Raw genomic sequence first — 18,119 nt, 5'->3', positions numbered from 1 at the left:
GTAGGAATAGGTATTGTAGAAACTGCTCAAAATAAAACGAAAATAAACTACTCTAGGGAAATTTCCGCCATGTTTTGTGTTTTTCTTAAACTCCACTTAAATGAAATTTGGTATACAATTTTTCAAAGGCATAAGCTTTTTGAGAAAAAAAAAATCATTAGCAACACGATCCAGATTGAGATGTCTACCACTTATGTTTTATACTCATCACATCCACTTATCATATATTAGACTTACCGGTATATTTAAAAATCAATTCGACGTTTTGCAATACAGTAATAACACTTGAAACTTTTAAGACTTATTTTAACACAGCCTATATTGAAAGGTCACGCCCTATATAATTTTCCTACACCCCAGAGACACTCATATAATATACAATTATTTTATTGGCTGTATATAGCTCGATATATGATGGAATTCTAGAATTTCGATTTCAAGTAAATATCGAACTAATTTACTTTCGTAGTAATGTCCCCATAGTAAGCTTTCATGGAGAACATCAAGCCGATAATGTATATCAGCCCTAAGGTCAAACAGCCATCATCGTACATGGCGAGGTGGCCAGTTCACCTGAGGGGGGGGGGTGTTGGGGTTAGCCATGTTGTCGTTTGATTATAATCACCTCCCTCCATCCATTACCTCCCTACCGCAAATTTGCTGGGTCACATGACTTTTCGCCCTCCTAGAGAAATTGTCTGGATCGACTCTTTCTGCTAGAGAGATAAATTAAATTATGCTTATGTTTTGATAGGTTACATCTAAAACAAAACTATTTCAATCGCTTTAGCTGTAAAAATAGTATATTTTCATACGGGCGTAAAGTGACTCTTTTAGACCCGAGCTCAAGTTTCAAGATCGAGGCGGCCGAGGTTGGAAAATAAACGAGGGCTGGAAAGACACTTTTTGCCCGTGTGATGAACTATATTTTTGTCATATTGCACCAAATATTAAGCAAACTAAGGTAGGAAACGAAAATGTTTTTCAATTAAAGATAACCTCTCAAACGATTTTCAAATAGTTTTAAGTGTTTCTAAAGCAAACAATTAGCTTTAAAGGGAGTGATTCAATAATTTCCCCTTTTACTGATTGAGTTACTGTACGTTATAGTATCGATATGTCAAACTAATGAGAAGAAGGGGACGAATTAAAACAATCGATAGCCTACATATTTACTTCTTGGGGAGAGAAGAGGCTGTTTTAGACCCTCAACGCATGAACTAAAACTACTGTTTTTGCTGCAGTATTACGAAATAATGCTAATGCTAACATATAACACCTAGAAGAGTGCTATCTCAGATGATCATAGTTTTTTTTTTTTTTTGCATTGGGTAATTTGTATTTTGAAATAAAAACTGCATGATTTATACCGCCAAAACTGTTGCTAAATCGCAAAGTGGGCGACGCCCAAAATAACTCAGTCGCCGCGACGTCCGTCGTCACTGCGTAGTGTTTCTTTTTGTCTTGTGCTGTGAGTTTGGGGAAATCTGTCTAAAATGTTGTTTGCCCAACAGTTTCGTCAAATATACAACACCGCTACACTTGTAAGTATACCGTGGAGTTTGAATCTTAACGGTAGACATCCCATTTACATAGACCAGTTGTAGACAGTTTGGTAACCCTCCAGAAAACCTAGTTAAATGGGATTTTCATAGTGTTATGCTATTCATCTCTTGTTTTTCATAAGTATTACTTTTCATGGACATACTATGGTTTCTATAAAAATGCCACCATCACAATAAGTTGTTACAACAGTTATATATGATTGAACTGTTGGTAGACAACATAAAAAGGTACTTGAGACCAACACACTATGGCAGTTCAATTAAAGTGTTAATTTGGTAAACTGCAAAAATAGTTTCAATTTAAACTTGGATGGAAAGTCTTCTTCTTGGCAGTTCGGTGACAGTCAAAGCTAAACAACGAGTTCTGGATTGGTGAAGTAAAAGTATACCAGAAATAAAATAAAAGTAAAATCAGTAAATATAACACTAAGTAATTTTGTACACAAAAGAAAACAAATTAACTCTCAAAAGTATTCAAAGCCAGAACAAAGCTGTTACAGTTCTCTTAGGAAATCAGAAAACCGCGTATTTCTCCGAAATTGAAGAGTTTTTTCGCATCTTTTGTCACTATTGTTTTACTAAATTAGTTAAAACCTTTTTGATGATACTGTTTGAGCTACCTACAAGCATATTTTTAATTTATCGTTTTCGGCATTAGAAAATGTTCCCGGTCGCAATTTTTATTCAATATATTAACTTGACATAACCTAACATGACTTGACTCAACCTAGTTTAGCCTTACCTAACCTAACTTGACCTTACTCAACCTAACTTTGGCTTTACCTAACCTAACTTGACCTTACTCAACCTAACTTTAGCCTTACTTAACTTAACTTGACCTTACTCAACTAACTTGGCTTTACCTAACCTATCTTGGCTTTACCTAACCTAACTTGACCTTACTGAACCTAACTTTGGCTTTACCTAACCTAACTTGACCTTACTCTACCTAACTTTAGCCTTACTTAACCTAACTTGACCTTACTCAACCTAACTTGACCTTACCCAACCTAACAAGGTAGTGGAATTCTCTTTACTGAATCATTTTCTTTCGGTTGTAGGCTTACTATTTGTGAGCGTTAAGTACAAATCTAGAACCCCATGGAAAATTTCCTATTTGCCCCGTTTCCTGTATCCCCTTCAAACCCTTTTAATGAATAACTTCACATAGACGTACTGAAGGAGCGGTTGATATTCTACGGACATTCGAAAATGTATTTATAGACTCGAAGAGGTGTTAGGTTAATACTGAGACGCTGAAAAGCAACATTTTCCTTAGCAGCGGAAATTGGTTTTCCAGATATCCGCCTTCTTAACTCTGTTATTTCAGATAATGTCCTTCCTTCTCACTAACGCCATTTCATCTCTGTTAATGTGAATTCTTCTTAAATAACCTCGCTCTGTGATTTCTCTAAATGTTATTATAATTTGTAAAAATTGTTTACTGTTAAAACTTGATGTCATAACAATTGTTGTTTGTAGTCGTCACTAATAATCAGTAAACGATTTCTAGGTTCGATCCCTACCAAATGCGATAGTTTGAGTAGGATGAGTGATATTTTGAAAACAATAGTACCAATGTTTATGTAAACTGTTAATCGTTTTCCCAGAATTTTACCGTTGACTGTAATTTTATCCTACTGTTACTAGCCACTAGGTAATAGATTCCTATACTTCATTCAAAGAGTCCTAAAACTAAAATCATACGCTTATTGTTATGATCGTGGTAGAACATTCTCAATTAAAATGTGTGGCACTATTTTCATCATTTTGCCACTTATTTGAGCTTTATTTTTCCAATGACGTTAAGAAAATGTTTCATCCGTATTCGCTACGAAAAATATTAACCATTTTGGTGGGGTAACTATCATTTTATCATAGAGGCATGTCTCGCCTATACCGGGGTGAAGTTTATAGACAATGTCAATGTTACAGTTATGTTATCTCGTGTCCGGTTCCGATGGTGCAGAGTGTAGGTGTGTGTGTGGGAAGATACCGACTTCCCTATTTCCTACAACCTTTACTGAACCTAACTTTGGCTTTACCTAACCTAACTTGACCTTACTCTACCTAACTTTAGCCTTACTTAACCTAACTTGACCTTACTCAACCTAACTTGACCTTACCCAACCTAACAAGGTAGTGGAATTCTCTTTACTGAATCATTTTCTTTCGGTTGTAGGCTTACTATTTGTGAGCGTTAAGTACAAATCTAGAACCCCATGGAAAATTTCCTATTTGCCCCGTTTCCTGTATCCCCTTCAAACCCTTTTAATGAATAACTTCACATAGACGTACTGAAGGAGCGGTTGATATTCTACGGACATTCGAAAATGTATTTATAGACTCGAAGAGGTGTTAGGTTAATACTGAGACGCTGAAAAGCAACATTTTCCTTAGCAGCGGAAATTGGTTTTCCAGATATCCGCCTTCTTAACTCTGTTATTTCAGATAATGTCCTTCCTTCTCACTAACGCCATTTCATCTCTGTTAATGTGAATTCTTCTTAAATAACCTCGCTCTGTGATTTCTCTAAATGTTATTATAATTTGTAAAAATTGTTTACTATTAAAACTTGATGTCATGGCAATTGTTTTTTGTAAACGACACTATTAACTATGAATCGGTTAACGACTTCAATGTACGATAATTGCCATATTTTACGCGATGGTTTGAGTATAGGATGAGTGATATTTTGAAAACGATTGTACCAATGTTTATGTAAACTGTTTAGGCCTAATGGTTTTCCCCAGAATTTATACTGTTACTAGTTACTAGGCAATAGATTCTATACTTCATTCAAAGAGTGCTGAAACTAAAATCATACGCTTATTGTTATATGATCGTGGTAGAAAATTCTCAATTGAAATGTTTGACACAATTTTCATAATTTTACCACTTATACAAGCTTTATCTTTTTACGACGTTAGGAAAATATTTCTTCCGTATTCCCTATAATAATTGGTACCTCAACACGAGAAGAAATTGACCTTGGTGGTGGGGTATTTATCATTTTATCATAGAGGCATGTAAGACTTGCCTGACTATACTGGGGTGAAGCGTTGGGTAGTTGACGTTAGACGTTGTAGACAATGTCAATACAGTTAAATGTTATCTCGTGTCCGGTTCCGATGGTGCAGAGTGTAGGTGTGTGTGGGAAGATGCCGACTTCCCTATTTCCTACAATATAAACGATCCAACCGTGCAGTTGTTAATACATAGCTGAACATTATTGGAAACGTATTCCGCTACCAAGATGATTTTCATTATATGGCAAATCGATTATAGTTCGGCAAATTTAACGTAATATATTGTATGTCAAGTGTTATATGTACTTGTCGTTAACACGAAAGGCTTGCAAAAATTTAAATTTGATTAAAAACGAATTAATTACAATGGAAAATCTACTTTTATGAATATATCGAAATGCAAGCGTAAAAAAGTGCAAACAGTTACTAAGCACTGTACATAAAAAATTCGTCAAAACGTGTACCCTTGAATATGATTGTGTTTAATTTTTCTAGTCTACGTTTTATCTAGTCCCAACTGAAAATGCATACACAATTTAAAGGCGTGATCTCGATGGGTTCTTGTTTTGAAACAGTATTATATATTTTAAAAAAAAATATTTATATATGCTTATTTTCTAAGAGTGTTGTTTATGGTGTGTTTCGATGTTACTGTGTCCCAGCGTCATGATCGAATAATCTACAATTATGTCGTTTGTCGTTGATTGGTTAATTGCATTGGTTGCTCTCTAGTCTCTGTAGAGTTAGTTAACCGTGCTATCAGACGGTGTCGCCACCAGTACTAGTATAGACAGTGTATCATAGTTTATGGTGTGGGTCGATGTTACTGTGCCCCAGCGACATGATCGAATCATCTACAATTATGTCGTTTGTCGTTGATTGGTTAATTGCTTTGGTTGCTCTCTAGTCTCTGTAGAGTTAGTTAACCGTGCTATCAGACGGTGCCGCCACTAGTACTAGTATAGACAGTGTATCATAGTTTACAACGTGGGTCGATGTTACTGTGCCCCAGCGTCATGATCGAATCATCTACAATTATGTCGTTTGTCGTTGATTGGTTAATTGCTTTGGTTGCTTTCTAGTCTGTGTAGAGTTAGTTAACCGTGCTATCAGACGGCGCCGCTACCAGTACTAGTATAGACAGTGTACCATAGTTTATGGTGTGGGTCGATGTTACTGTGTCCCAGCGTCATGATCGAATCATCTACAATTATGTCGTTTTTCGTTGATTGGTTAATTGCTTTGGTTGCTCTCTAGTCTCTGTAGAGTTAGTTAACCGTGCTATCATACGGCGCCACCAGTACTACAGTAGTATAGACCATGTATCATAGTTTATGGTATATAGTCAGTGATTCAGCTATGGGTAATAACTCGGCGAGTGCAGTGTGGAATATAAATAACGTGCTCAAGACTTGTATTAACTCTGGATCTGTCTGGAGTATTGACAGTTTTGCAACGCGACGTTTTCTTTTCGTACATCAATATTGTCGGATTTGGACGACTGCTAAGGTTTGTTTGAATACTCGTTTTCAACTGCCTAAAATATCTCATTGATGTTTGTATTTAAGTTTATTTTGATTTCGCCATCGTGTTTTCTTTTATTATAACAATCTTCACAATTTATATATTTAATATTTGTCCTTTTTTCTGGAATTAATGGCATTGTGCGTTATGTTTGAAGTTATAAAGTTGGTGACTTGAGAATCCAAGTAAATAGCAAATCTCAAACCCAAAAATGAGCGAAAATTAGTCTATAATTGAGAAAGCTGCCTTATGGCGATGCCTTGGTCAATAATAAAAGAGCTTTTAGTCGAGACCACGTTTCGTTGTATCATCGTTATCGATAAAATTCAGCAGATACAACTTGACGCCGATACACCTTGACGTCGATGCAACTTGACGACGATACACCTTGACGGCGACCCCTTTAGCCAACACGTTTGCTCAATGATCAATGAAAGCATGGTCCATGTTTCGAACCGTCAATAAGCTGCATGCTTTACTTTAAATGCAAATACCGACCCCTGAGTATAAGGCTAGGACTATATCCACTCAGTATATTATAGGTAAAATGTGGGATTCAGACAATTTTTAAGTTTTAGTCAGATACGGATGTTTTAGATCTTACCTTTGGTATGCTAATGTGAGTTCAATTTGTTTTGATATTGATATTGAACTTATTGAAAATAGGTTTTCTTTGTACTCGCTGGTTTAAGTATGGGCTGGGTAATGTGATTTCCTACAATTAAGTTTATTAAGTCCAAATGGTCATTTCATTTTTGTGCACAAATTCAAACAAGCTCCATGTTTTAACACAGGGTTGTTAACATGTTTTCAGAATAGCTTTGCGTGTATAAGCCGCTGGCCGCACGCAATGTTCCCACATACAATACTTATTATTGACGTTGGGCGTGGAACGCTCTCACTCATTATATACTCATGTTTCATACACAGTATTTCTGAAGCAAAAGGGAACATAAAGCTACCAAACCATTTAATTGTTAACTTAAAACCGCTAATGAATAAATGTACGAATTGTAATTTTTAAGAGCTGGGTGGCAATGAAAAGTCAGTAGCATTTTGACGGTTCTAAAACTGACCCAGCTGTCTTTCTGGCTTAAATGGTTCAGACTAAAGAATCAGCTGATCTTAGCCAGTAAACTATACAAGGTATATGACTCATTCCACGCTCAAATAATATAAAAAATTTGGCTATACATCTAGACGCGTCCCCACACCATAAAAGTAATAAAGAAAAATAATAATTGATCGATGTGTGAAAATAAATTAGTAACAGTATTAATAGTTACATACTATGGATGAAAAATCAAAATCCGTTGGCCCATTAAAATTGAGAAAATACTATAAATACCAACATCAAACGGTGGAACAAAAATAATGTAGCAATATGCAGCTGTACAGTATTGATCGTCGTGCATTGAGATTGGATGTCTTGAATCTAGAGTGCTGACTGCTGATACTGGACCACTAGTGAGCAGCAGTAGCTTGGTTAGCAAACTGAGAACCACACAGTTTATGAAATTGATGAAACAATGTCTATAAATAGTAGGGATACTACCAACCCTTTAGAATGTATATAATCAACAGAGTGAATAGTAAATGAAACTCTGAAGACTCAAAGAGTCAGAATCATGATTATATGGCGTGAATGATGATTTGAACTGTAGTTCAGCATAGTTAAAAGTTACTTTGAATATTTGTCGCAGAAAGCGTGGACAAGAATTAAAAATGTTTGTTTTCCGTCTATTTAAATTTTAAAATCTATACTTATTGTTACAGGGTAAAATTCACAAAAATGGAAACTGGAATTTTCAGCCTGTGTACGTTTGTTCAACTAAACATCCCCCTATCTGAAACTCGTCACGACTGTAAGACCGTGACATATACGACAGAAATGTAGACATACTCCCGGACATATAGTTAACTTGTGTGGGGAGGAGAGGGTTTAGGGGGTAGCGAGGGGTGAGGAAGGGGTTGAGCCGATTGTGCCTAAGTCTATGTGGGAGGATGTAACGTTTAACATCGCCCACGACCTCACAACCTCACAATCGTCCATGCCTCGGCAATTAGTGAACGTTATTGTTAACGTATTGGCATTTATATATACTGACATATCTATTCATTCACTTTCCTCTGAAATGGAATATTGCTTTACCGTACATAATAATGTAGTTTCAATTTGCAACCAGTTTTAGAATAACCAAAGGGTCAATTGAATTGAGCCAACTATGGTGTGTTTCCAACTATGGTTCGTCTTTATGGGAAACGTTGTATATAATATATCACCATTGACTTTAGGTTACGGAAGTACTGTAGACACCCCATATGGAATGGCTGTTGCGAATTTTGTGAAATAGCTATAAATTTTGTTGATTGTGCTAGTTTTTAAAAAACATTTTCTCTCTTTGTTTTCTTTAATGAGATGGGTGACAGATATAGTATTGTTTACAGTAAGTAGTCCTGTTAAAAAGTTGGTGTATTTGAGATAAGTCATTAATTTACATCGTCGCACAGTGTCAATACGAAATCCGACGACAATTTCATGGGGATCGAATGTTTGAAGGTATTGTGCTATCAAATATATCACATAAATACGATGGTTACCGCAATGTTGAACCTAAATGACCTTTTGATCTGTTGTGTAAGTGGTTGTAAACGTCGAGTTACCCCTTGCTACGTCCATTGCCCGGGGTGAACCCTAGACACAGTGGTGCTGGTGACGTGTCTTCAGGGACTGCTCTGGATATCTTAGCCATTCTCTCTGTGTCTCGTCCTCGTCTCCTGGGATATTGTGGATTCCATCGTCAGTCTCCTTACGTATTATCCTGGGATCAGTTAATCTTGGTGACCTCTGGCTAAGTTTGTTTGTAAAACCACTTTATTCCTGAATCGTATTACTGAAATGCATACAGCATAAATCATACTAACTGTCAATATTAATAAATGTCATAATCGAATAGATGAAGATTAGAACAACTATGTATTTTTATTTTGCACAAGTTTTATCTATATTATAATTAATTTTTATAGCCCCAGGATTGCGTATTAGTTTTATCTATAAATTATCTTCAAGGGTACTTAGTTTAAAAAAAATCAAAATCGATGCAAAATTGCGATAGTCGCATACACTCAGTAATATTACCGAGATTAACGGAAATGAGGGACAAAATCATTAGCATAATTAAATCCTGTATTATACCAAAGTCATACTCCAAAAATGGAATTTTATACAATAGGACCATTGACAGTAAGGCTATATAGAGATTGGAATAAAACAAAATTGAATTTCTTATTAAGTTACAGGATTGTGATGTAGCACCCAAGTGAAATGGTGCGTAAACTTTAAGGAAATTCCAACTAAATTGATTTGTTTACCATTATACATTTTTAATGTTTGCTGTAAGCACAATTTAATAATGTTTCATCTATACCACATGTCTTCCCCGGATAGTGACCTCGTTTTCTGAAAATCTGAAACTGGAATAACTGTTAGTCGGAGGTTGATGAATACAAATTATAAATATGCAAATTTGATCTCGGCGTTTAATGAATGCGGTCAAGTCTCTATGACTAATTGAAGGTAATTTGAGTTTACACATTGGTAGTTTTTACTTGGTACAACGCTTATATGATGGTTTCTTGTACAGTGTAATTTACAGTTATGTATATCTTACTTACATTTTTATTTTGTCTGTAGGTACTTTCAAAGCATCCTTGTTCCTTACAGAAATTGTAGGTCGTTAAGATGAATTGAAGGCAAGGCCATGAGTCGTGACCCTTCGAAGATCAAAAAAGGGAATACATAACGTAATGTCTGATTCTGGACCTTTCGTCTGATTTTGGGGTATAATTTGTTTTAGGACATTTTGCCTCTTTCCCGGACATATAACATTTTCTCCTAAGTTATTGTTTGTTGCCGGACCTATTGTCTATTCTCAGGACCTATTTTCCGTTTTCCGGACCTATTTTCCGTTTTTCGGACCTATTGTACGTTCTCCGGACCTATTGTGTCCGTCTCCGGACCTATTTTCCGTTCTCCGGACCTATTGTGTCCTTCTCCGAACCAATTTTTCGTTCTCCTGACCTATCGTTTATTTTCCGAACAAATCGCTTGTATCTCGGACTTATCGCCTTTTCCCCGGAAATATTGTCTGTGCTCCGGACATATCGTTTATTTTCCTTCCGGACCTATCGGTAGTTTTCGCATCTATAATGTGTGCCGGGACCTGTCATCTCTGTTTCCCGTGTAAGCTGGCCAAGCTCAGAGACTCATCTAAGCTTTCAGATGATGTATGGCGAAAGAATGTACATCCCCACTGGACGTATAAAGCGACGTAAATATAATAACTTTTAAATCATTGACAACCTTTTTGCTCTACAACAATTAGTTATCAGTCAAAGAGTTGGAGGCTAATATACCAAACATTTCCATCCAGAATTAAGCTTTAAAATCCATTCTTCAAAAAAAATATTTCGCTGACTAAAAGTTTGCAAGTCAAATTTCCATCCAACTTTCCTCCTCTGTCAGTGTTTCCAAATCTGACCAATTGCACGGATCGTTTTCACAATATCCTTTTTATGACAAAAATAACTGCCCTATCTCACTACATGTTCGCGCAGGGACCACAGTGAACATGTAAGAGGACAAAGAAAACAAGCAATTTAAGGGAGGATGACCCTTCCTCTGGGTGACCTAGTTGTCCCCCTCCACCCCCTCGCGGCGCCAATCAATACCAGCGCTACTGTAGGGGTGAAAACATCCACCCTAGTCATTCACTTGTCGTCTTATCACAATATTTGTCCGGCAGATTGCGTTTATGGCTCTTAGTGGGAGGTCGGTTTCATCTGTCTTCTCGTAAAGCGTCTGTGTTTTGTTTCTTTGGGAAGGGTGTGTCAAATGTGTGGGATTTGTAACTTGGCAAAAGTTATTTAATTTTTGAAACCGTGGGTGGCCGGAATAGTACCCCCCCCTGCACTGCAATTGTACCTCTCGCCGTACAACCACGTTATTTATACGTCATTTATGGGGGGGGGGGGTATAAAATGTAGGTCCACCACTCAGTTTGTAACGCAATCTAATGTATTTAATGAAGGCAAGATACAAGTAATCAGGATGATTATAATTGTAGAAATTAGAAGAGAGAGTAATGCCCGAATCGTACACCCTGGTTAACCCTCTGTATTTGTACCCCTTCGTGAAAAGGTTGAACGGCTTGTGTACGAGCTGGATTTTTACCCCCCCCCCTCAACCCCTACAAGTTTAAACTTCAATTGTCTGTCGATAAACTTACGACAGTACCTTGCTGAGCTCAAAATCACTGCACTGTTCAAGACATTTCATAAGACAGATTTGGTGTACACCTTCTCACGCCGGCTGATATTTCCTCCTTAAGTATGGAGGTGCCGATTCGGTGTAAAATCACACATTAGTTAATCCTTACGTCTTATCATTACAATTAAATAATACTTTACGACGATTTACGAAACATTTTCTAAGACGGTCTCTGGCAATGTTCGCTGAAACCTTTATCAAGTGTAAAATTAAGAAACGAAAAATTCTGTTACATGCCATGATTTTTTATCAGTACATTATATGGCCCTAAAAAAATAGTATACTTGATAGACTACTCTAACATGTTTACGAGTAGTGTGAAAAGGCTGAGTGGCACGTCTAGCAAGGATTAGTGATAACGTAGGTGGGGGACAATAATAGCTTTCCACCTCGGATAACCCTCACAACCCTTTATTTATCGTCCGCAGTTCCACGCTAAATGAACGAATGTTGTCTTCTGAAAGGATTACTCCCCCCCCCTCCACAACCACTCTGGAGGCTATTTGTTTTGTTTGACGTTTCACCCCGGATCAAATATTGTATCTACGTGATTCGTTTGGAACCTTCGAATTATCTCGGCTGAAATGTTTTCAAGAAATATTTGGTTTTACACTAAATAGATTCAACAAATAAGCTTGTTTTTAATTCATTGTTACCTTCCTTTTTGGGAATAGGGTGTATTACTTTAATTTATTTTCATTTTAACGTAGCTTTTATACGTGAAATGTGTGCACATTTAATTAGTCACATAATGTAGTCATAGGTTTGCTATCCTTTATCTCAATTTTAGTCATGTTCACATACATCCATCCTCCTGTGACATTAGTCCTAAGTCAATTATAACATAACGAAATCATATATTGCAAATGACAGACGACAAATAATTGAGTTAGCTCGTTATACAAAACACAAAACATTAGAGATAGTAACAATTAATTGTACGTTTTTGAATGGGCTGTTGAAGTATTTGATTGCCCATTTTGTAAGAAGTCGTATTTAGAACGACTGTTCTGAATGTTTTTGACTTGAGTTGATACATGTCAGAATAAAATGTATACACGGACGTCACACCACACATCAGTGTACTGTATTATGTGAGCGACCACACAGCCGTGTGGTGGTGGGGGAAGTCTAGGAAAGGAGTGGGTGAAGTCTATGGAAGGAGTGGGGGAGTCTAGGGAAGGGGTGGGGGAAGTCTAGGGAAGGAGTAGGTGAAAGTCTAGGGGAGGGATGGAGGGAGAGTGGGTGAAGTCTATGGAAGGAGTGGGGGAGTCTAGGGAAGGGGTGGGGGAAGTCTAGGGAAGGAGTGGGTGAAAGTCTAGGGGAGGGATGGAGGGAGAGTGGGTGAAGTCTATGGAAGGAGTGGGGGAGTCTAGGGAAGGGGTGGGGGAAGTCTAGGGAAGGAGTAGGGAAAAGTCTAGGGAAGGGGTGGGGTGAGTGGGTGAAGTCTATGGAAGGAGTGGGGGAGTCTAGGGAATGGGTGGGGGAGTCTAGGGAAGGGGTGGGGGAGTCTAGGGAGAGACTGGAGGCTAGGTAAGGAGTAGGAGAAGTCTAGGGGAGGGATGGAGGGAGAGTGGGTGAAGTCTATGGAAGGAGTGGGGGAGTCTAGGGAAGGGGTGGGGGAAGTCTAGGGAAGGAGTGGGTGAAAGTCTAGGGGAGGGATGGAGGAGAGTGGGTGAAGTCTATGGAAGGAGTGGGGGAGTCTGGGGAAGGGGTGGGGGAAGTCTAGGGAAGGAGTAGGGAAAAGTCTAGGGAAGGGGTGGGGTGAGTGGGTGAAGTCTATGGAAGGAGTGGGGGAGTCTAGGGAAGGAGTGGGGAGAGTCTATAGAAGTGGAGGGGGAGTCTAGGGAGAGAGTGAGGGAAGGCTAGGGAAGGGGTGGGGAAAAGTCCAGGGAAGGGGAGGGGGAGAGTGGGGGAAGGCTAGGGAAGGAGCGGGGAAAGTCTAGGGAAGAGGTGGGGTAAGTGTAGGGAAAGAGTGGATAAGTGCTAGAGAGAAGTAGGAGGGAGAACTGCCAGGCTCTTGTGGCAATTGTTTGCGTGCTCCAAATACTAACACAGGGCAGCGTATGATATGCCAGCCAAACAATGCCTCGGGGGCCGGTGCCGACTCCACTGAATACCCTTTTGTTTGTTGTGACAGAGCGTTCTGTTATATTTTAGAACTTGAGTTTTATTTTTCTTTTATCGTTTCTGTATTTTGCTCTTCAAGGCATATTTTACTTTTGCTCAAAAATACACTTTTACTTTACCTTTGGTATTTAAAATTGTGTTTTTTTTTTTACTTGACTCTGTTCTCGTGGTGTTCAATTATTTCTTTTTTTAACCATGGAAGGTGGACAAAAAATTCAATTAATTATTGATTTAGAAATTTGGCCTTTCTATATTTAATTGAAACCCTAAGGGACCAAAAAATAAGGGTTTAAAATAAGTTGTCACAAATAAAATGAGTAGAGGATAGTCCCACTTAATGATTGTCAATATACATTTTGAATGTTGTTGTTTCAGTAGTTTTTGAGCAATTTAGTACAAACATTCTCTCATGTAAATCTGTATATTTATGTGTATACGAAAACTCTTTTTATCTGACTTGTATATTTTACTCTTTTGCAAGGGGTTAAGTTAATATAGAGTAAAATACGTAGTACATTTAAATTCTTTTGACACCTACATAAATCTGTAACAGGTGTGGTGTGTAGGTGGTAACACAGACGTAGCTTTTGCTAAGAAATTACCTGAGTCCACAATGCAATGTTAATATAGAGTGGGGAGAGACAGCCCACACACCTGTATTCCATTTACTCTTCATTACACAATACTTCTCTTAGCTCAGTTTTTATTAATATAAAAATAAATTCTAGTTACCAATCAAATTGATTTGGGTATGACTTATTTGGTGTTCTATGCTTGAAAGAAGTTCAAGAAGTTTTGTCTTCTAACTATGATGTTAAAGTTGGCAATGTTGTAAATGTTGTTTTAGTAAAAACGATTTGATGGAATTAAATATTTTTAGTCCGCTTAACTTCTGCAGACGAAAGCTTAGTTTTTTCATGGCATGACATTTTTATATATTAAATCAATACATAAACCGTACAGGTGAACTACTGTGAAAAGCATATTAACTTAATGATATTACTTGCCTCTAAAGTACTTTGTAATGAGTGTCACTGCTATAATTGTTTTTCTAAAATAGCTTTGAACGAGAAACTCTTTTCTATTATGTAGTCGTATTTGATTGAAATGCACACATTAAGTTTATAGTTATAAATCAGATATTGAATAATTTTAACTAAATAAAATTAATTGTAGAACAATTTTACTTAATAAGCTTACTCATCCTTCATGGAATGCATTGTCACAATGTGTGGAAGATATCAAGGAATTACAGAGTGCCCAAGATTAATTGTAACACATGTTCGTTTTGTTATATAAATCTAGTTGAACATTCCGTGTGAGATAACAACCATATGACAAGGAGGCCAATTTAATGGTGAAATCCCCTCGTATATGCTTATGGTTGACCCAGTTCCCACCCCACAACTCCGAGGGTGGGAGACAATCAATATAGATGTACAAGTTAAGCCTCATGTTGAAAACATCTGATCCCATTCATAATACTGGGTCAGTCTTCGGACTTTGATGTTTAACTCATCAACAATACCACTCTCCACAAACCATGCCCAATTTGCAACATCCTTTTTTATTCAAAAGATAATTAAAGTTTGTCCCATGGAGAAGATAAGTTTTGTTCTATTGAGGTGTATGTAGATAGTAATATAACTGTTGGTATCATTTAAATATTTTATTTTAATAAATGTGCTAAAGGAGTGTGAAATACATAAAGCAATGGTTTGTACACCCTTTTGTAAATACAAAACCAAAAGAATCTATTGTTATGTGTGTTTCCCATGTAATCTATTCTTTAAGCTAAAAAATAAATATATATATATGTATATATGTATGTACTTATATATAAGTCTTATGTATGTATATATATATATACTTATATTTTATGTACTCATGTAATTTAGAACCAAACAAAGCCACCAAAAAATTAAGATAGTTACATATTTCCAACAATTATTTACTTTATACTTCATTTACTCTTTTTAAATAATCAATTCATACCTCGGTGACACCTCAATTGCAAACACCATTTAAGTAGAATGGCAGAAGAAGGGATGTTACAGAGAAAACTCTTATTTCATATAAAACAATTTTAGTTATCATATACATATTTACAAGAAAAATACACTAATCACAAGTGCAGGATATAAATAGCAACTACGAAATCATGTTTGTATTGTTCACACAATATTCTAGAGTAACAACTTCGCACAGCATAAAAGTGTTTCAGTGTAAATTCCGCCCTAATGTTATGCTTGGGGACCGATGTAGGTGTTTTACACGAGGTTTATTACTAAATGTGATTTCCTTGTTTCTTGAATGTCTCTGTACTAAAACACTTTTAAAGGTAAAGGTAAATGTCTGGCACTAAACACATTTCATAACTTAATCTCTATGACCTTTCTCTTTTACTCACTGCGAGGTGGCAAAGTTTTTCATTTCTGTCTTACACCTACATCTACACTTGAATATTCCAGTGTCATCAAACAGTCTCTTCTTCAGTTAATTCAGAATGTATATTGTTTCTAATGTTATATTACTATTACTTGCTTTCTTTAACAATTTGAAATAATTAGTTTCATCTTGCAAAAATATCTTTGTTTCATTACTTATTTTGCCATCTTTCCATTAAATTATCTACTCATATATGTATTTCTACTCTTTGTTTATTTAAAAAAATCTAATCAGACAGATTGAAATTCACTTAGTCTACAGGTCTTCTGTGGCAGGGGTATTTTGTAAACTGATTTAGGAATACTAATTTTCTAGCCATATTTCATTTTGGAGCTTCTTTTGAAGTAACAATAAGTCCCAGGCTTCATCATATGCTTGTTTTAGTCTCCAATGCGATGTTTCACAAAGGCAAATATTACTTTTCTCATCCAAATATACTAACAGTAATTATAAGTATTCAGTAATTCTTAAAGTAATTGAGAAATGTATTTATCTGTATTCTTCTTAGAATGGAATATAATAAATACTCTATTAGTAAATATTGTATTACTATTGGTGTACTTTTAGTCAGTGAAATATTTGGTGTATATCAAAAGAATATGATCATACATTAACCGATATTAATCTAGTTGTAGAAGATTTTCTTATCACTCCACTACAAAATAACATTTTGTTTGCTCACTAGAATTTCATTACTGCCATTCACTACATCTGACCATGTTTGATCACAATTTAATTACCTCTGACTAGTAATTTATTATCACGTGTTAACATTTCAATACTTCTAACCTGCAATCCATTACTGATCGTCTATTTTCTATCATTGATCAGAATTTAATTACTTCTGACCAGCAATTCACCACTGACAAGCAATGTATTACCCCCGACCTTGCATTTCATTAACTGTGACTAGCAAACCATTATCTTGGTTCACAATTTAATTACTTCTGATCAGCGAATCGCCTTTGACAAATAACTAATAACAAGCAACTTCTTACCTTTTCAGCAATTAATTCATTAACTCTGACTACATTACGCTGCCTGACCACATGCAATGACATGAATTAATTACTTGTAAAAGTAATAGATTTTCTGGGTAGGGCAGAACAAACGTTTTTTTCTAGTTTCAAGTAACAGTTGAAATATTGACTTGTTTTACAAATGAATTTTCCTGCCGTGATGTAAAAGTTTGTTAAAAAGCATAGTAAAACTAAATTAAAGGGAATCATTGTTTAATTATTGTATTGAGTTTGAACTTGTGGTTGTTCAATGAGTCAGTTCATTGTAACCTTTAACGACTCAGCTATGTAATTACCATGCAGAGGTTGACTAAGCCCACTAGCTTGTAGTTCAGAGGTTATCTAGAATATCAATATCACTACACCTACCTTAACTGTTATACTACTAGCTAACTGTTGTACTACCAGCTAACTGTTATACTACTAGCTAACTGTTATACTACTAGCTAACTGTTATAGTTCCACCCACACCCAACTTGTAGTTCAGATGTTATCTAGAATATCAATACCACAAAACCTACCTTAACTGTTATACTACTAGCTAACTGTTATACTACTAGCTAACTGTTATAGTTCCACCCACACCCAACTTGTAGTTCAGAGGTTATCTAGAATATCAATATCACAAAACCTACCTTAACTGTTATACTAATAGCTAACTGTTATAGTTCCACCCACACCCAACTTGTAGTTCAGAGGTTATCTAGAATATCAATACCACAACACCTACCAGCTAACTGTTATACTACCAGCTAACTGTTATAGTCTCACCCACACCCAACTTGTAGTTCAGAGGTTATCTAAAATATATCAATACCACTACAACCTACCAGCTAACTGTTATAGTCTCACCCACACCCAACTTGTAGTTCAGAGGTTATCTAAAATATATCAATACCACTACAACCTACCAGCTAACTGTTATAGTCTCACCCACACCCAACTTGTAGTTCAGAGGTTATCTAGAATATCAATACCACAACACCTACCAGCTAACTGTTATACTACCAGCTAACTGTTATAGTCTCACCCACACCCAACTTGTAGTTCAGAGGTTATCTAGAATATCAATACC

At 36.5% G+C, this 18,119-nt stretch overlaps 1 protein-coding gene across 8 annotated transcripts in view; it reads left to right on the top strand.

Annotated features, from left to right (window-relative positions):
* LOC129002182 (endophilin-A) overlaps positions 1–18,119 on the top strand; it is a 76,213-nt gene that overhangs the window by 18,436 nt on the left and 39,658 nt on the right. For 5 of the 8 annotated variants that reach the window (XM_054429802.1, XM_054429800.1, XM_054429801.1 and 2 more), the window contains exon 1: positions 1,428–1,544. The exons of the other annotated variants lie outside the window; for them this stretch is intronic. In XM_054429802.1, the coding sequence (XP_054285777.1) occupies positions 1,497–1,544 (48 nt within the window). In that variant the 5' untranslated portion in view covers positions 1,428–1,496. Of the gene's footprint in view, positions 1–1,427; positions 1,545–18,119 lie in introns of those variants that run through there. 8 annotated transcript variants of the gene reach the window in all.

This window comes from Macrosteles quadrilineatus, unplaced genomic scaffold (genome assembly GCF_028750875.1).
Source record: "Macrosteles quadrilineatus isolate MER2022 unplaced genomic scaffold, UCM_ALF_1.0 Scaffold_9__3_contigs__length_116548681, whole genome shotgun sequence".
Taxonomy (NCBI): Eukaryota; Metazoa; Arthropoda; class Insecta; order Hemiptera; family Cicadellidae; genus Macrosteles; species Macrosteles quadrilineatus.
The sequence above is the reverse complement of the archived record's forward strand: the minus strand, read 5'-3'. Positions and strand labels throughout refer to the sequence as shown.